This window comes from Centroberyx gerrardi, chromosome 16 (assembly GCF_048128805.1).
Source record: "Centroberyx gerrardi isolate f3 chromosome 16, fCenGer3.hap1.cur.20231027, whole genome shotgun sequence".
Classification (NCBI taxonomy): Eukaryota; Metazoa; Chordata; class Actinopteri; order Beryciformes; family Berycidae; genus Centroberyx; species Centroberyx gerrardi.
This window is the reverse complement of record NC_136012.1, coordinates 10,235,638-10,249,781: the sequence shown is the minus strand read 5'-3', so window position 1 is coordinate 10,249,781 and position 14,144 is coordinate 10,235,638. Positions and strand designations below refer to the sequence as shown.

Genomic DNA, 14,144 nt, shown 5'->3' with positions numbered 1-14,144 from the left:
TCTTAGCAGGGCCCTGGGGCCCAAGTGCCTCATTGTCAGTTGTTTCCCACTGTCCTTCTGTGTATTTTCTATTCATTTGGAGTGTGCTGTACTGGCTGTTAATGTATGGGCCTTTTCTACTGTGTGCTAATGCAGAAAATGTGTAATAATGATAGTCTCATGATCAAGGGGGCTTTGTGGCTCAGTGGACTAAGGAGCATCCCATGTAATCATGATATCACGAGTTTGACTCACAACTTTACTTCCTTCCATTTCCTGTTACTCTCCTCTATATGCTGTCCAGTAAAAGCAGAGATGCCAAAGCATAATCTTAATATTTCCATGATTGTGGGATCGTTGGCACGTGTGCTGAGTTAGACAGAGTGTTTTGTAAATACTGTTATTTTTTAAGCAGCACATGTGACAAACTGGCCCACATGGTTCAGTGAATCTGTCCCCAAGGGTTTTATCAGTAGAATCATGGTGTTTGCGTGTGTGACAGAGAGGAATATGCAATATTAACACACATTGTGTTTTTCTCTCATCTTGACGTGTTTAGTGGTTCTCTTATAGTTAACAGTGCGATGGGTCCTCTCCATAGCTGTAACATTCGAGGGGTTACAGTAATTTGGTTTACACTAGCGTTATCATCAGTGAGGTTCAAAGGACACTGGCTCTGGAAACAATGTGTTAGATAGCTGGGAAACGACATGAGAGAGTGAATGTGTTGGACACTGTGGTGAAGGTTATATGGTGTGGTTGGTGTGTGTGTGTGTGTGTGTAGGCGCCGAAGGTTATCAGAGCAACAGAACAGAAATGACTTCCTTGTTTTCAGACTGAGCACCAGGTGCAGTCAAGCAAGTCAACACCAAGACAATTTGTGTGTGTGTGTATTGTGAAACTGAAGCTTCCACACAAAGCACACAGAGTACTGGATGTATGTTTTTTGCCTCTGTGTATGTATGTGAGAGGGAGAAAGAGTTAGAGAATATATTGATGTGCTTTGGACACCTTTGGGACTTTGTGAATCACTTCCATTCATGACACGCAAAAGGTTTAACCAGTGAACCAGATGTTTTAGCAATGTCCACACACACGCGTGCACACAAACATGCTGGATGGAGCCCAGATGTGCCTGTGTGGCGATTAGCGCAGTTTATTCCCTCTGATGAATCCAGGGCTCACACACGCTGATTATCCATCTCACCATCAGCTCCACACACAATCCACATGATTCTACCTGGGCTGATAGGCATCATGCCGCAGTAGCTAAGGAACTCGATCAGGTTGTAATTCACCTGGGGATCCCTTAAAGCTCTCAACTGGACTTGAGGGTGTAATGGGAGCAGACTGTGTTTAAAGCTTCCAGGCTGTTATGAAAGTCTCGCTATTGGAGGAGGATGAGGATCAAGACCCACAGAACTTTAATCCCTTCCTGCCCTCAGAGCTCCATCAGCTGTCTGCATTGACAGAGTCTCCCTGAGTAGTCTGTCTGACCTACTCTTCTCTCATACCTTTAACCAGTCCACTGAAAAAAAAAATAGTTGAGTCTATACCTGAAAAAAATTGAGGAGTGCTTGATTTATCTTATCTTTCTTAAGTGATGGCCTCACTTTAGAGACTGTTTAAGTGTCTAGCAAGATAAATCAAGTACAACTAAAGAGGTTCCGATAATTGGAGAAAAAAATTAAGTTTGATTTTTGTCCATGCATGCCATTATACATGATTTGGGATCTGACCTTCTCTAAACCATCATGAACCTGACAACTGTTGGTGGTTCAGTCGGTTGTTTCAGGGGATGAAACCTGGCCTAGTCCTCCAGTTTGACTTTTTACTGAGCAGCAATGTCAGTGTTCAAATAGAGGATTGTATTCCTATAATTGTCATTTAACCCTTGTGATGTGTGAAGGCAGCCCAGCCATGTATACTGAAGTACGATACTTTACAGTACAGTAGAGCGAGGTGTTTACCTAAAGCTCACGGTGGGTCCACTACCCCAGTACAGAGCGTCATTGCCAATGTCTGTTTTCCTTCATTCCACATGCCTGTGGTGGGATCTGACCTTGGGAATGACCTAAGTGTGTGTGTGTGCGTGGAGAGCGAGTCACACAGCTGGAATGCTGGGCCCCTCTGTGGATGCTCGCCCCCACTCCGTGCTACTCGTTCCCTCCCCGCCAAAACTCAGACAGACACACATGCCCACACACACACACATCTTTGTGTCCATTTTTAGACAGCTAATGTCCACTAAACTTTGCAGTGAGGGATTGCAGTGAGGATAAGAGTTCAAGTATGCCCACGTCTTTTCATTCTCAGCCACACTCCCGTGGTTTGGAGTCCTAATAATAACTACTTTGAGTGTTGCTATTGAAATTCTTTCATGAGGATGTAACCAAACAGACTTGCCTTCTCCTCATCTGAATCCATTTCCCCTTTTCCCTGATTGATCAGTATTTGCATACAGATGAGACGAAAGAGTTCCTTTGTGGACTGAAATTTAACCCCCTGACAGCCATTTTTACTCAGTGCTACATGCATTACCTTTAGGGTTGTTGGTATGACCACTATTGTAATAGGATAGTGGTATGTTTTGAGGGCTTTTCTCTCTCTCTCTCTCTCTCTCTCTCTCTCTCTCTCTCTCTCTCTCTCTCTCTCTCTCTCTCTCTCTCTCTCTCTCTCTCTCTCTCTCTCTCTCTCTATCATTCCCCAGGGTAGAACAGCTCTTTTAATAATGCAGCACATCGTCTTGCTGGCCTCTCTCCGGGGAGCTCTTGTGTCGATTAGGCAGCAGAGTCTGGAGCCAAGCCAAGGGTCTATTCACCGCATCACTGCACAACTAGACAGAGAGAGAGAGAGAGAGAGTAGGAGCTAGAGAGATGGGAAAGGCAGGAGAAGGCCAGTGAGGTACAGAAGATGGACGAAAGTGAAATGGGCTTGAAGACATTAATAGAGAGTGGCAGGGACATATATAGATGAGAGTAAAGAGAGAAAAGAAAGGCTGTAATCACTGCTTAGCCACCATCTTTCCCCCCCATCTCTTCATTAAGTTTTGGTATCACAACAACAAACAGCTTTATGTTCCAAGGACTCTCTCTGTCATCTGCATGTACTAACAATCAGGTCTTTATGAGAGCCCTGTGAGTTACAGAGTCGCTCAATTAGCAGTGCTGGGAATGGCCCGATCGCTCCCTCAACAAGGCTTGTCAGTGTGTAAAGAGTCCTTAGGCATTAAGTCACGCACACGGGGAGCTTATCAGTTTTGTCTGTGTCCATCCTTTTGTCACTTATGATCAGTGAGTAGCAGTATTTTAGACTGATCTTTGTGTGTGTAATCATCAAGTGAGTCAAGATGATCCCTTTTAGAAGAAGTACCTTGGATGTCCAAATCAGATCCACAAAGGCAGTCATTCCTCCATTAAGCTTGGGTGCCTTGTTGTATTTTTGAGGGCTTAATGCTCTGTAATAAGGTTCTGTGATCATCAGTGCAGCCTCCATACAGCGAGGGCCCAAGCCCCCCTTTCATATCTCATTTAGTTCTCTTTTTGATATTGTCTGGCTTTGTTTTGTTTTTGGTTCCTGTCCCTAATTATAAGCGGAGCCCCAGTTTGTGTTTGTGTGTTTGTCTGTGTCTGTGTGTGTGTGTGTGTGTGTGCTCCTCAGCAGCATTTTATGCTCCATGGCTCTTGGAACAAAATGGACGCCTGAGCTTACGGACGTTTGTTGACATCTATAACTCTTTGTTCAGCCTCCCTGGCAGTCTACAACTTTTCCTAAAACACACACAGACACACAAGAGGGTACACGCAGACATACACCATTACACACCAATATACTAACCACAAGGCAATGTCTCATGAACCAGAGGACACACATCAGAAACGTCATGCTGTTGTTGCAATGGAACACTTATTTCATGTTGCATTTTCTGCTCTCTTCACAGCAAAAGCCTCCCAACAATGACTGGCGCTTCACTCAGGGACCGAGACCCGGACCTAGCGGGTGAGTAGACTGATACACACACACACACACATACACACATACACACACAGATTGAATGCCCTGTAACATCAAGGATATGTCTTTGTGCCACGCAAGCTTAATGGAGGAAAGAGGGAGTAAGGGAGGAAGAGAGATAAGGTGTGAGAAAGAGAAGAGAGAGGGGGATGGTAGTGAGTGCTGTAGCCATAAGAACTTACTGCCTGCAGGCCCAGATTGTAAAGTACTGATGACATCAGCGCTCATATTCACTGATAGGACAGAAACTCACAGTGTATCAGAATTGAAGCCGTAATGCCATCATCTAAATTTGATTCTGAATAACATTGTCAGATTGTCATAATATAATTTAAAGATATTTGAATTTAAATTCATGATTCTGCTCAGTGAATCAGGATTCCTGATATTTACTCATGAATGAGCATCTCTGCCTGTCTCCAGGCTGCTATATAAAATGGCTGCCGCAGCTTCCACTCCCCCTCCCCTCCTTTTCCTCTCCTCTCTGCGCTCTCTGAGCCTGTGTGCCATCACTCAGTACAACTGATGAGGGAAGGGGACGAGAGCTAGTGGGGGATGGGAGAGTGTATTTCTCTCTCTCGCTCTCTCTGGTTTATTTTCTTCCATCTGAGAGGACACATTGATTGGTTACGTGAGATTTAATGTTTTGACATCAGTGATTGTCTGTCACATGGCAATAGATAACTACCCACATTTCCCTATTTCAGTTGCGTGTGTTTGTGCGTGCGAGTGTGTATGTTTGTGGCTGTGCCCAGTCCGATGGTTATTTAGCCCATATTCTGGTGCCAAAGTGGTGTACATGCTGTAACAGTTTCCACAACAATGATTGCACAACACATTCCCACATTCCATGAGTCAAGCCCTCTCTCTGAAAGTACCATCTGGGGAGGGGGGCTCTGTTTCTCCAAGCCCTGTTTCTGCAAGTCAGGAGAATGCTAGACACACACACACACAGACACACAAACACATCTTACTTGGAACAAAAACCACGAGCCGCTGCCATTTTGGAATACCACTGGGGTTATGGATACATTGGACATAATTCATGTTAGTGGAAAAAAGAGAGAAAGAAAACTAACTTCCCATCTCTGGTATTTTAAATGGATGTGACAGACTCAACATATTTTCCACTGAGAACTAGAACACAGAATCTCTGCATTTTCCTATTCCTTAGACTTAGACTCTTGGCTACAATCAAATACTAAATGGTTCTTTCAGACTGTATAACCTGTTGTGTTTTTAGTCCCTACATGCCGTACGCCACACACATACGATGGACGCCGAAGAGCGGGACAAGGTATCAACATAGAAATAGACACTGTGGCCAATTTCTGTCCTTAGTAGCTGATCAAGGTTCAGTTTTGTTAAGTCTCTGTTAAGTGGTAGTGTGGAGGTGGGACCTGACTGGAAATCAGCTGATAAGGGCAGAGAGCGGCTAAAATTGTTTAGGTAGTGCGCTGCAGTTGAGTGCTGTGCTGTGTGTAGATGTACCTTACCCATAGCTTCTTTTAGTCCCCCTGAAATGTTGATGGGGTTTGTTGATCGATGTGCATAGGCCACAATGCCTGCTGTGGCATAGAAAGGATTGTGATACTTTTTAGTTTGCGTGCAGTGTTTTTGTAGATTTGCTCTGCATTGTATGTGTGCTATACATATAGTCGTTAGTCTGAGAGGTCTTGTTTTCTCTCCTGCTAGAGGACTGGCTTACCATATAGTGTTGCCTTTGTTGTACGTCTGTGATGGTTGTAGCCAGACATTACCACATGTGGCTTTTTCATGTGATTTATCAGCTGGAAAACAGGCTACCAGGAAAGAGACAATGGGGACGGCTGTCTGATGAGTGATTTCGTCAGTTAGAGGTTGAAAACATACTCTATGAAGTAAACTCTTCACTCTAAACTAAACTCTTAATGTCAATATGCAGATCAGACAGATATCAGCATGTACACCATGTGACGTAGTTTGATGTTCTAGGTTTAAATCAGGTTTAAAGTTAATGTCTACAAGGTTCTTTGCAAAATGAGAGGGAGGTGTTTTCTCAGAGATACAATGTCTACTTCATGCATGGTTACAGAGGAAAAGGGATAACCCTCTCTGGTCTTCCCTCTGGGCCACAGTTCACAAACTTGCCCACAGGAAGTGATAATCCTGACCACAGGAAGTGCTTAGCGCGACCACAGGATGTGATAAGTGCAGGGAGACGCTAATTGGGGATAAATGAAGCATCCCCTCTTATCTTCAGTGATGTGAAGAGGCACAAAATGGCTGCCCCGGGTTTACTGACTGTGCTCTAGCCCAGTCTGTTTCTCATTGGCTGCCTGGCACAGGACATACATGTTCCTCTGCCTCAATCTCTCTCTGGCACTAGTGAAAACCACTTTAGACTTTTGGCAGTGAGATCCGGCATCTTTCTCCTCATTCTCCCCCTTACTTTCTCTTGGTCAATTTCCTGGTCCACAGCCTTTTGCCCAGGAGGCTTTTAATTGGTTTAAATAGAGACCAAAGGAGAGGCATTCCTTTTAACTGCATCACATATAATAAGCTCACACAGCACATACACGTACAACCTTGCTTGCTTCATTTTTTTACTGCAGCCCATATAAGTCAGGAAGTAGGACCTGAGACCCTAGTGTCCTTTTAACCCCTGATTTGCCATTGAGTTTCCTCTTTGGAGCCGCACACTCCGCCAGAGCCTTTTACCCACCACCCCCTGGGGCTAATGATCCGCCACTGTAGGCCCTCAGGAGGGCTACTGAAATAGTTAACTTACCATTGTAGTGCACACACACAGTCATACAAATTAGGAGGTTGAGGGAGTAGTTAGGAGAGTCAAAACCATCTGTACTCTTTTTGCTCTGAACCAAGTCCAGTGGCAGCATCCATAGTGGTTCTCCAGGTGTTCTTAGACTGTCAGTGACTTACAAGTGGAGTCTAAAGAAGTGACATTTCAAAGCAAAGCAGTTGTCTGGCTTATCCTTTATTAATGTTCTGACAAAGTCTAATGGCACTAGCATGAGGATAAAATACTGCATTTTCATGGGCAATCAAAACTACCCCGAATTCCGAAGGTAGACGTTTATTAGTACTATGGAAACAGGAGCAGAGAAACGATACAAGCACTGTGAACTAGTTGTGAGTTGTAGAGCTTTTGTTGGTGTGTTAAAAGTATGGGAATGGATATAAGTAGGTGAGCGTAATAGATTGCAGGTCTGCTTTTTCCTTTGTTCCCCCCACATGCAAATTACTGACTTTAAACAAACAAGCCTTTGAAGATGAATTTGCCCAGATGGAAATGTTCAGTGTTCACTGAGCACTGCATGTGTCTCTATGTAGACAACTATTTCCCTTAAAGGTGGCACCATTAAACATTTAATCAGATTTACAACATGGTGTAGTGCTCGTGGTCATGCTAGAGAGTGTGTGAATGTTGTACTGGGTTTACAGTATGTGTGTGTGTGTGTGTGTGTGTGTGTGTGTGTGTGTGTGTGTGTGTGTGTGTGTGTGTGCGTGTGTATGAATGCGTGTACACAAGCTTGCTAGCTTGTCTGTGTGCACACACATTTGTATGTGCCTTAAAAAGTGTGTGTTCATGTGTGTGAGCGTTTGTTTGAGAGACGCACCTTGTTTTGTATACGGTACATCCTCTTTGTTATCCTTGCTGAGTTCTCCTCAGGCTGTGTACTTCGCCATCAGCTGCTTTGCCTTCACATCATAAACCACCAACTGTCAAACCAGCAGTCAAACAAAACACACACAAGGACTCTGTAGAGGACTTCTAAAATTGCCCTCGGTTATTGACGCTTCTTCTTCTTCCCTCTGTTTGGCTATAGGGCAACTGGAGGACCCGAGGTTGCCATGGGAACTGGCCCCTGGCCCCAGCCCCCAACCGAAGCTGAGCAGCTCCAGGCCCTGATGGCTGCAGCTAACGGTGAGTCCTACACCTCTTCATCCTTTCCTTCCTCCTTTCATCTCCCTCTTTCATCCTTTCATCTATCTTTCATAATAATTAAATCTCTCCCTAACCCTTTTCTTTCTGTTCATCATCATATCCAGCTATCACCCTTCACTCCACCCCCACCCCCAGGGCCGGCTTGGCAAGAAGGGCAAAGGACGGGGAGGGAAGAGCAGGGTGTGGGGGCAGGGGTGGGTCAGGCTAGATTCCTGTTTGGTTGAAGGGCATCTAGCCAGACTCGCTCATTGATAAAGCTCTCTCTGTCCACATCAATGTTTCCATGGCTCATTGTGCGTAGTGGTAGTGTGCTAATAAGCATCCGAAGGAAGCTTCAGATATTATTCAGGCAATAGGCGTAGCTACCCGCAGTAGCCCAGATATAGTACAGTTAATGTGTTTAATTCAATAACATTACAGAGATGCATGTTTCCACTGTACACATTAGCCACATGCACAATGTTTTATCGTAATATGATAAAACATTGTATATATTTTATATTACAATACTTGAATTCTCAAGTAATGTGCGCACCTTTGGGCTCCACCATAACTACAGATTTAGAGTGTAAACCTATTCACAACTCTGCGACATTACACCCCCCCTCCCCCTTTTTTCCCCTATTCCTCTTTTGCTGCAGTTACTGCATACACACAGGGGCACATACACAGTGACTCATCTTTGGACTGTTGCTATGGAAGGCCTTGTAATCATTCTAACATGGAAAAATACACATCAAATTGAACTTGAGAGCAAAGCTGCAGGCACAACACAAAATACATAGAAATAGTGGAGGGACAGGCAGATTTGTTGCCACACAGACTCAAGTCTTTGTTTCCATTGTTATTTCAACCATTGACACATCACAGCTCCCCTCCCTACACACGCACACACACGCGCGCACACACCCTCCCCCCTCTTGGACACTGCGCCGGACGTGATGTGGAGTTTTTCCATCTGAGTGAACAGAGAGACAAAGAGAGGAGGTTCTGTCTTGGTCATAGAGTTAACCTGTATGTCAGCAGAGAGATAGGCAGAAGGAACAGTTACTGCCGTAAGGGAGGGAAGAAGCAGCTACAGAACAAATATTAGATGTTCTAAATATTGAAGGTCATCTCTCCACTCTATAGATAATGTCATTGTGTTGATAAGCATTACGCAGTAGCAGTTCCATAATCAATTGGTAAAGCACAGTCTGTTACTGAGCAGAAAGAGTATTAAAAATAACAATGTATTTAGTCATCGCTTTGGCTATGAAGAAGTCAGTGCAGTTAGCATGAGTGTTTTTGTGTGCATGCGTGGGTTTATATAGGTTGAGAGGAGCTAGAGGATGGGGGAGGGCGCATTTCTGTCTGTGGCTCTGCAATGCAGGGGCTGGGGGAGAATTATGAGCTGAGCAGTTACGTCATGCGCACACAGTCAGGGCATGCGTAATAGAAAAACACAAACACAGAGGAGTATGCAATGTAGACGGTTTCATCATTCTCAACAAAAATTCAGTACACCATTGACCATTTTCTAACACCCTTTTCTCTCTCTTTTGTTCATGTTTTCCATTCATGCCCTCACAGTTTGTTTCAGATTACCTCAATTGAATTAGCCTTACATAAGCGTTCATTCCCTGCAGACTCAGTTTTGCCAGAGCAATGGAATATCTTAAAATCAAAGCTAAAGTTCACACAGAATCTCCCTTCAGTCACGTACCTTGTTTTTCCTTTATATATGGAGGCTTTGATTCAAACAGTTTAATCTCTCCTGGGTCTCATTGTTGTTTCACCCCTTTTATATAATACTGTGAAACAAAAACATTCAAGATTCTTGTTGTTTAACAAGTTCTATCCCTCTCTCCTCTCCCAACCTTCCCCCTGTCCCCCGCTCTGTCTCTCTTCCCCCCAGAAGTGAGCGAGGCTACGGCCACCTTGGGACCCGGCACCATGGGCCTGAGCACCCGCTACAGCCCCCAGTTCACCCTGCAGCACGTGCCCGACTACCGCCAGAACGTCTACATCCCCGGCAGCACGGCCACTCTCACCTCCAACCCCCAGCAGCAGCAGGCCGCGGCTCAGCAGGCCACCCAGCAGGCGCTGCCCCCGCCCCAGGCCTCCGCCCAGCCCGAGCCCCCCAAGGCCGCCCAGACCCCCGCCTCCAAGAAGAAGTCCACCAAGAAGGAGAAGAAGTAGAGAGGGAAGGACGGAGGTGGAGGAATGACACACCCGGCCTGATCCGATGAGAAATTCAACCCCCCACACCCCCCATTAGGTATCTTACCGCTCTGCTGTCGCCCACGCTAGCCACGGTCTAAATACTGACAGCAAATCACTTTGACCCCATGGACGATGTTGATGGTTCTTTGAAAGTGTGTCTTGAGGGCCTTGAAGAATCTGAATGTGCTGAAGGCTGTTGTTGATACTTGGAAACCCGTGTTGTGCTCAAGGTCTAGTATTACTCATGTAATCGTTGTTGGTGAACAAGATATTTTTGGGGGGTATGGAGGGTTGTTGTGTTTTTTGGCAAAATCAAATGAACTTGGATTCACTTCAAACAAAGAGATTCAGTGTAAGGAACCTTGCTGGGATGACAAGGCTATACCCAGTGATGTATTCAGAGATGACATTTTAATGTGTTTCATGTTGGATTTATTGCGCCCTTTCCCTGACGTGGAAAGTCAGCTATTGTAAAGTATGCTAGATTGCCATTAGATTCCTATATAGGGTCAGCCTTGCAGGATATAGCATAACTCCTATGGATATAAGGCTGTTGTTTGACATTACACACTCTTCTGCATGCTCCTTTAGGTTCAAACCACATATATTTTAGAGATGCAAACTATGCATTGCAAAAGCAAGGAGGACGACATCCTGAACCTATAATCCTCCCTCCAAACGCAGGTCAATATAATGCACATGTAGCATTTACTTGACACAAAATGAAAATTACTTTTGTAATCATAGTTTAAAAGATAAGATTTTAATCTCCTCTAATTTTTTTATGACCTGAGCATGCACCCGGAGCAAGGGCTGGCAGAGAGTGGGGTGGCGTGGTGTTGTGTTGTCACAGGCCATGCTGTCCATGCAGGTGGCATAGCAGCGGGCACTGGCTCCTTGTATTACACCCCCAGATGGGCACAAACATGTCCTGCTGTCCTGCACCCTCTGCCCCCCCCCCTCTCCCAAACCAGCTTGTGTCCTCCCCTCACTCACTACCCCATGTTGAGAGCCAAACAATAAGAAATGCACTGTTCGTATTCTAAAGATGAGACGATGTAGGGGTAGTAATCACTTCGGTCTTTAGGGAAACGTGTAGACGTGGTAAACTTAAGTGCTTAGGAGTCTCTAGACACTTTGCAGGCCGCTAGGGCCTCAACAGAGTATTCACCCTTGCTATCCTGAAGTGCTGATGAAACTTCTTGACTTGAGACAATAACATGTTTTTTTCTTTGGGAGATAATGATTCGATAGTATAGAGGAAGTGTTTATATAAGATAAGTCTTTCCTTTGCCGTCCATTTGTCCGTCAGGCTACTGGCCGGACACCACTGCATGAAGAGGCAGCTTGCAGGCTGGGTCAGGGGGAGTGGAGAGGGTGTGGTGAAGGGTACACAGTCTGGGGTGGCACCATTACATTGACAAGGGGGTGGGAAGCAACCTTGGCTCTACCCACTGAATGTACAGAGGCACCACTGTTGACCCACCCCGCCCCCCAAACTTCCTCTAATGCACTGACCCAGGTAGAGGTCAACAGAGCCAAGCACATCTGTCCCTGTTGGAGAGGAGATACCACTTGAGAAGGAGCTGGGGGTTCAGAGTTGGCTCCCCATGCTAGCCCTCCATTGACATCCACTCTGTTCAGTGCTAACCTCAGGCTCTCTACCACTCACTCCTCCCCTCCGCTCCCTGGTCCTGTGAAGGCTCTTCCCCACTGTAAATAAACACAAGTCCTGTCGATGGTATGAGCCAGTTGTTTGTATAGTAGGGACCACGTCCAGCATTTTCAAAATAAAAGTCCCTATCCACAAGGCGTGGCTTACTACTGGAATGTGTTGCATTTGTTTTTCAAGAAAAATAAGAAAATCGCAGTAAAAAAAACTAATGAATAAAAATCTGAGATGTTCTTCAACAGTTTGTGTTGCAATGTAGTAACTAAGCACCATGGAAGCCAACTAACTCTTCAGTGTAAATAAATGAATTAAAGATGACGATGATGATAACTTTAGATGATAAGTAAACAAAGTGACACGCGTAGACTAGTTAACTTGTGATATGTGTTGCGCATATTTTTGTGTTCATTTTCTCTCTCTACTATCTATTTTATCACCCTGTAAAGAAACGAAACACACAAAAAAAAAATATATTGGAAATGTTTCTATCCTTCTGTAACCTCTTAATGTTCTTTTGCTGTGATTTTATCTTGTGCATTTGTGAAAGAATGCCTCTCTTTCTCTCTTTCTGTCCATATGAACAAATGATTATAAATATTATATATGTGTAAGTCCGTCCGCTGCTGAATTAATCCTATTCTATCCTGCTGTATTATCTTTCTTATGAAACGCTTAGCCCCCACGCTATCCCCCCATGTTACTCTCTTATTTTTATGCTAATATTTATATTGCTGTTTTATTTTCTCTTGAACACTGACATTTCAAATAAAAAGATTCTGAAATCATTTAAAAAATGCTTGTGCATCTGGAGTTTGTCTTATGCTAATGTATGTAATTTGCATTTAATGATAGCAACTTATAGGCTTCCGCTTTTGAGTGATTTTACTATTATTTGTGTAACATTAATCCTATTAACTGATAAGATTCACCTGTGGAAAGCATAGCCTTAACAGTCAAAAGTGCAGTTAGAACCAGTGTGCAGGAGTTTAAATATATTTCTTGAGGCTTTTATCTGTGTGACCCACATCCAGGAGCCTTCGGCACTCCTACCATATCCCAGAAACCTTTGCTCCATGCCATGTCTGTTTGAAGTGTCCTCTGTGGCTGTAAGGCAGAAGAAAGGGATGAAAGATGATGAGATGCAAGGTTACAATGTTTCCTCAGAGACAGTACAGATGTGTTGGTGTTCAAACTTAATACAGACTGAGTAACTCTTCAAACTATTGTTCCCTCATCATACAATAACAAGTCAGTAGTGAGTCAGATGGTTAAGATACCATAATATTTCTGGAGTTAATATTATAGAATGTAATGAGTTAAAGTGTCCATGGGTGAAAATGGCATTTAACAGTCTCACTTAAAATCACAACTTCTGATATATATTAAGTCTTCAATTCTAGGCTTAATATTTCTATGGATTGGAAATGGACCATTTTGAAAATGGTTGCAGCAAACTGCAGATGAAAACTGAGATTAAAGCAAATGATTTAGCTAAATGCATAATCTCAATGAGGAGGAAAAAAAACAGTATTTTAAACATATCTTTCACTTTGGTGAAGAACACTTAGTGGAAAAGATAAGTCCTGAAAGATGCATCCCCTACTGTTGTTGATTATTTGGTGCAGGCATGTCAGCCAACCTGTCCTCACAGGGTTCACATCAACATTATATAACATCTGAGAAGAAGAATCTGCCTAGAAACTCTCTTGACTGAATCTAGAATATAGAATAGAGTATATAGAGTACAGAATATAGAGTAACTGTGTCAAGATGCAGCCTTGGGCGGATCCAGCAAAGCAGAACATGTTTAAATTCATTCTCCTGGTTTTCAGAACACCTGAACTTAGTGTCACCTTGTCCAGTTGTAGTTATACTGGAGCCCCATGGTTTATCTTATCTTCTGTCTCAGAGATCCTGGGGCCACTAGTGGAAATATGGCAGACAGCTCTTTGTGCCTTACACAAGGTCTTACACAATAACAGAAACACCTCTATAAATAGCCCATGGAACGTCATGAACCAAAACAAAAGGAACAGGCCTTGACTCACTGGAGATGATGGGGGATGGAAGGAAGGACGAAGGGGCTGGAGGGACGGAGGTGATGTGAGTGTTGATCATGAATCAGGGGTCACGTCCTTTCTGATGTCAGCTAATGTTGCTTTTCCAAGTAAGGATACTGCCTGGAGATGCAAATGTTACGCAAGACCACCAGCTCTGACAGACACTTACGAGTAGCAGTTCAAAACTACCTGAAAAGAGATATCAGCCTAAGCTGCCACGGCATTTATGAGAACATTTTAAAGGTCTTGGAGAGGCAAAAACCCA

At 44.1% G+C, this 14,144-nt stretch overlaps 1 protein-coding gene across 6 annotated transcripts in view; it reads left to right on the top strand.

Moving 5' to 3' along the window:
- LOC139912154 (protocadherin gamma-C5) overlaps window positions 1-12,607 on the top strand; it is a 76,701-nt gene extending 64,094 nt beyond the window's left edge. For 5 of the 6 annotated variants that reach the window (XM_078289079.1, XM_078289078.1, XM_078289077.1 and 2 more), the window contains exons 2-4: window positions 3,920-3,978; window positions 7,824-7,921; window positions 9,840-12,607. In XM_078289079.1, coding sequence (XP_078145205.1) covers window positions 3,920-3,978; window positions 7,824-7,921; window positions 9,840-10,123 — 441 coding nt within the window. In that variant the 3' untranslated portion in view covers window positions 10,124-12,607. The remainder of the gene's footprint in view (window positions 1-3,919; window positions 3,979-7,823; window positions 7,922-9,839) is intronic. The other variant, XM_071899873.2, reaches the window with a different exon arrangement.
- The last annotated feature ends 1,537 nt before the right edge of the window (window positions 12,608-14,144 follow it).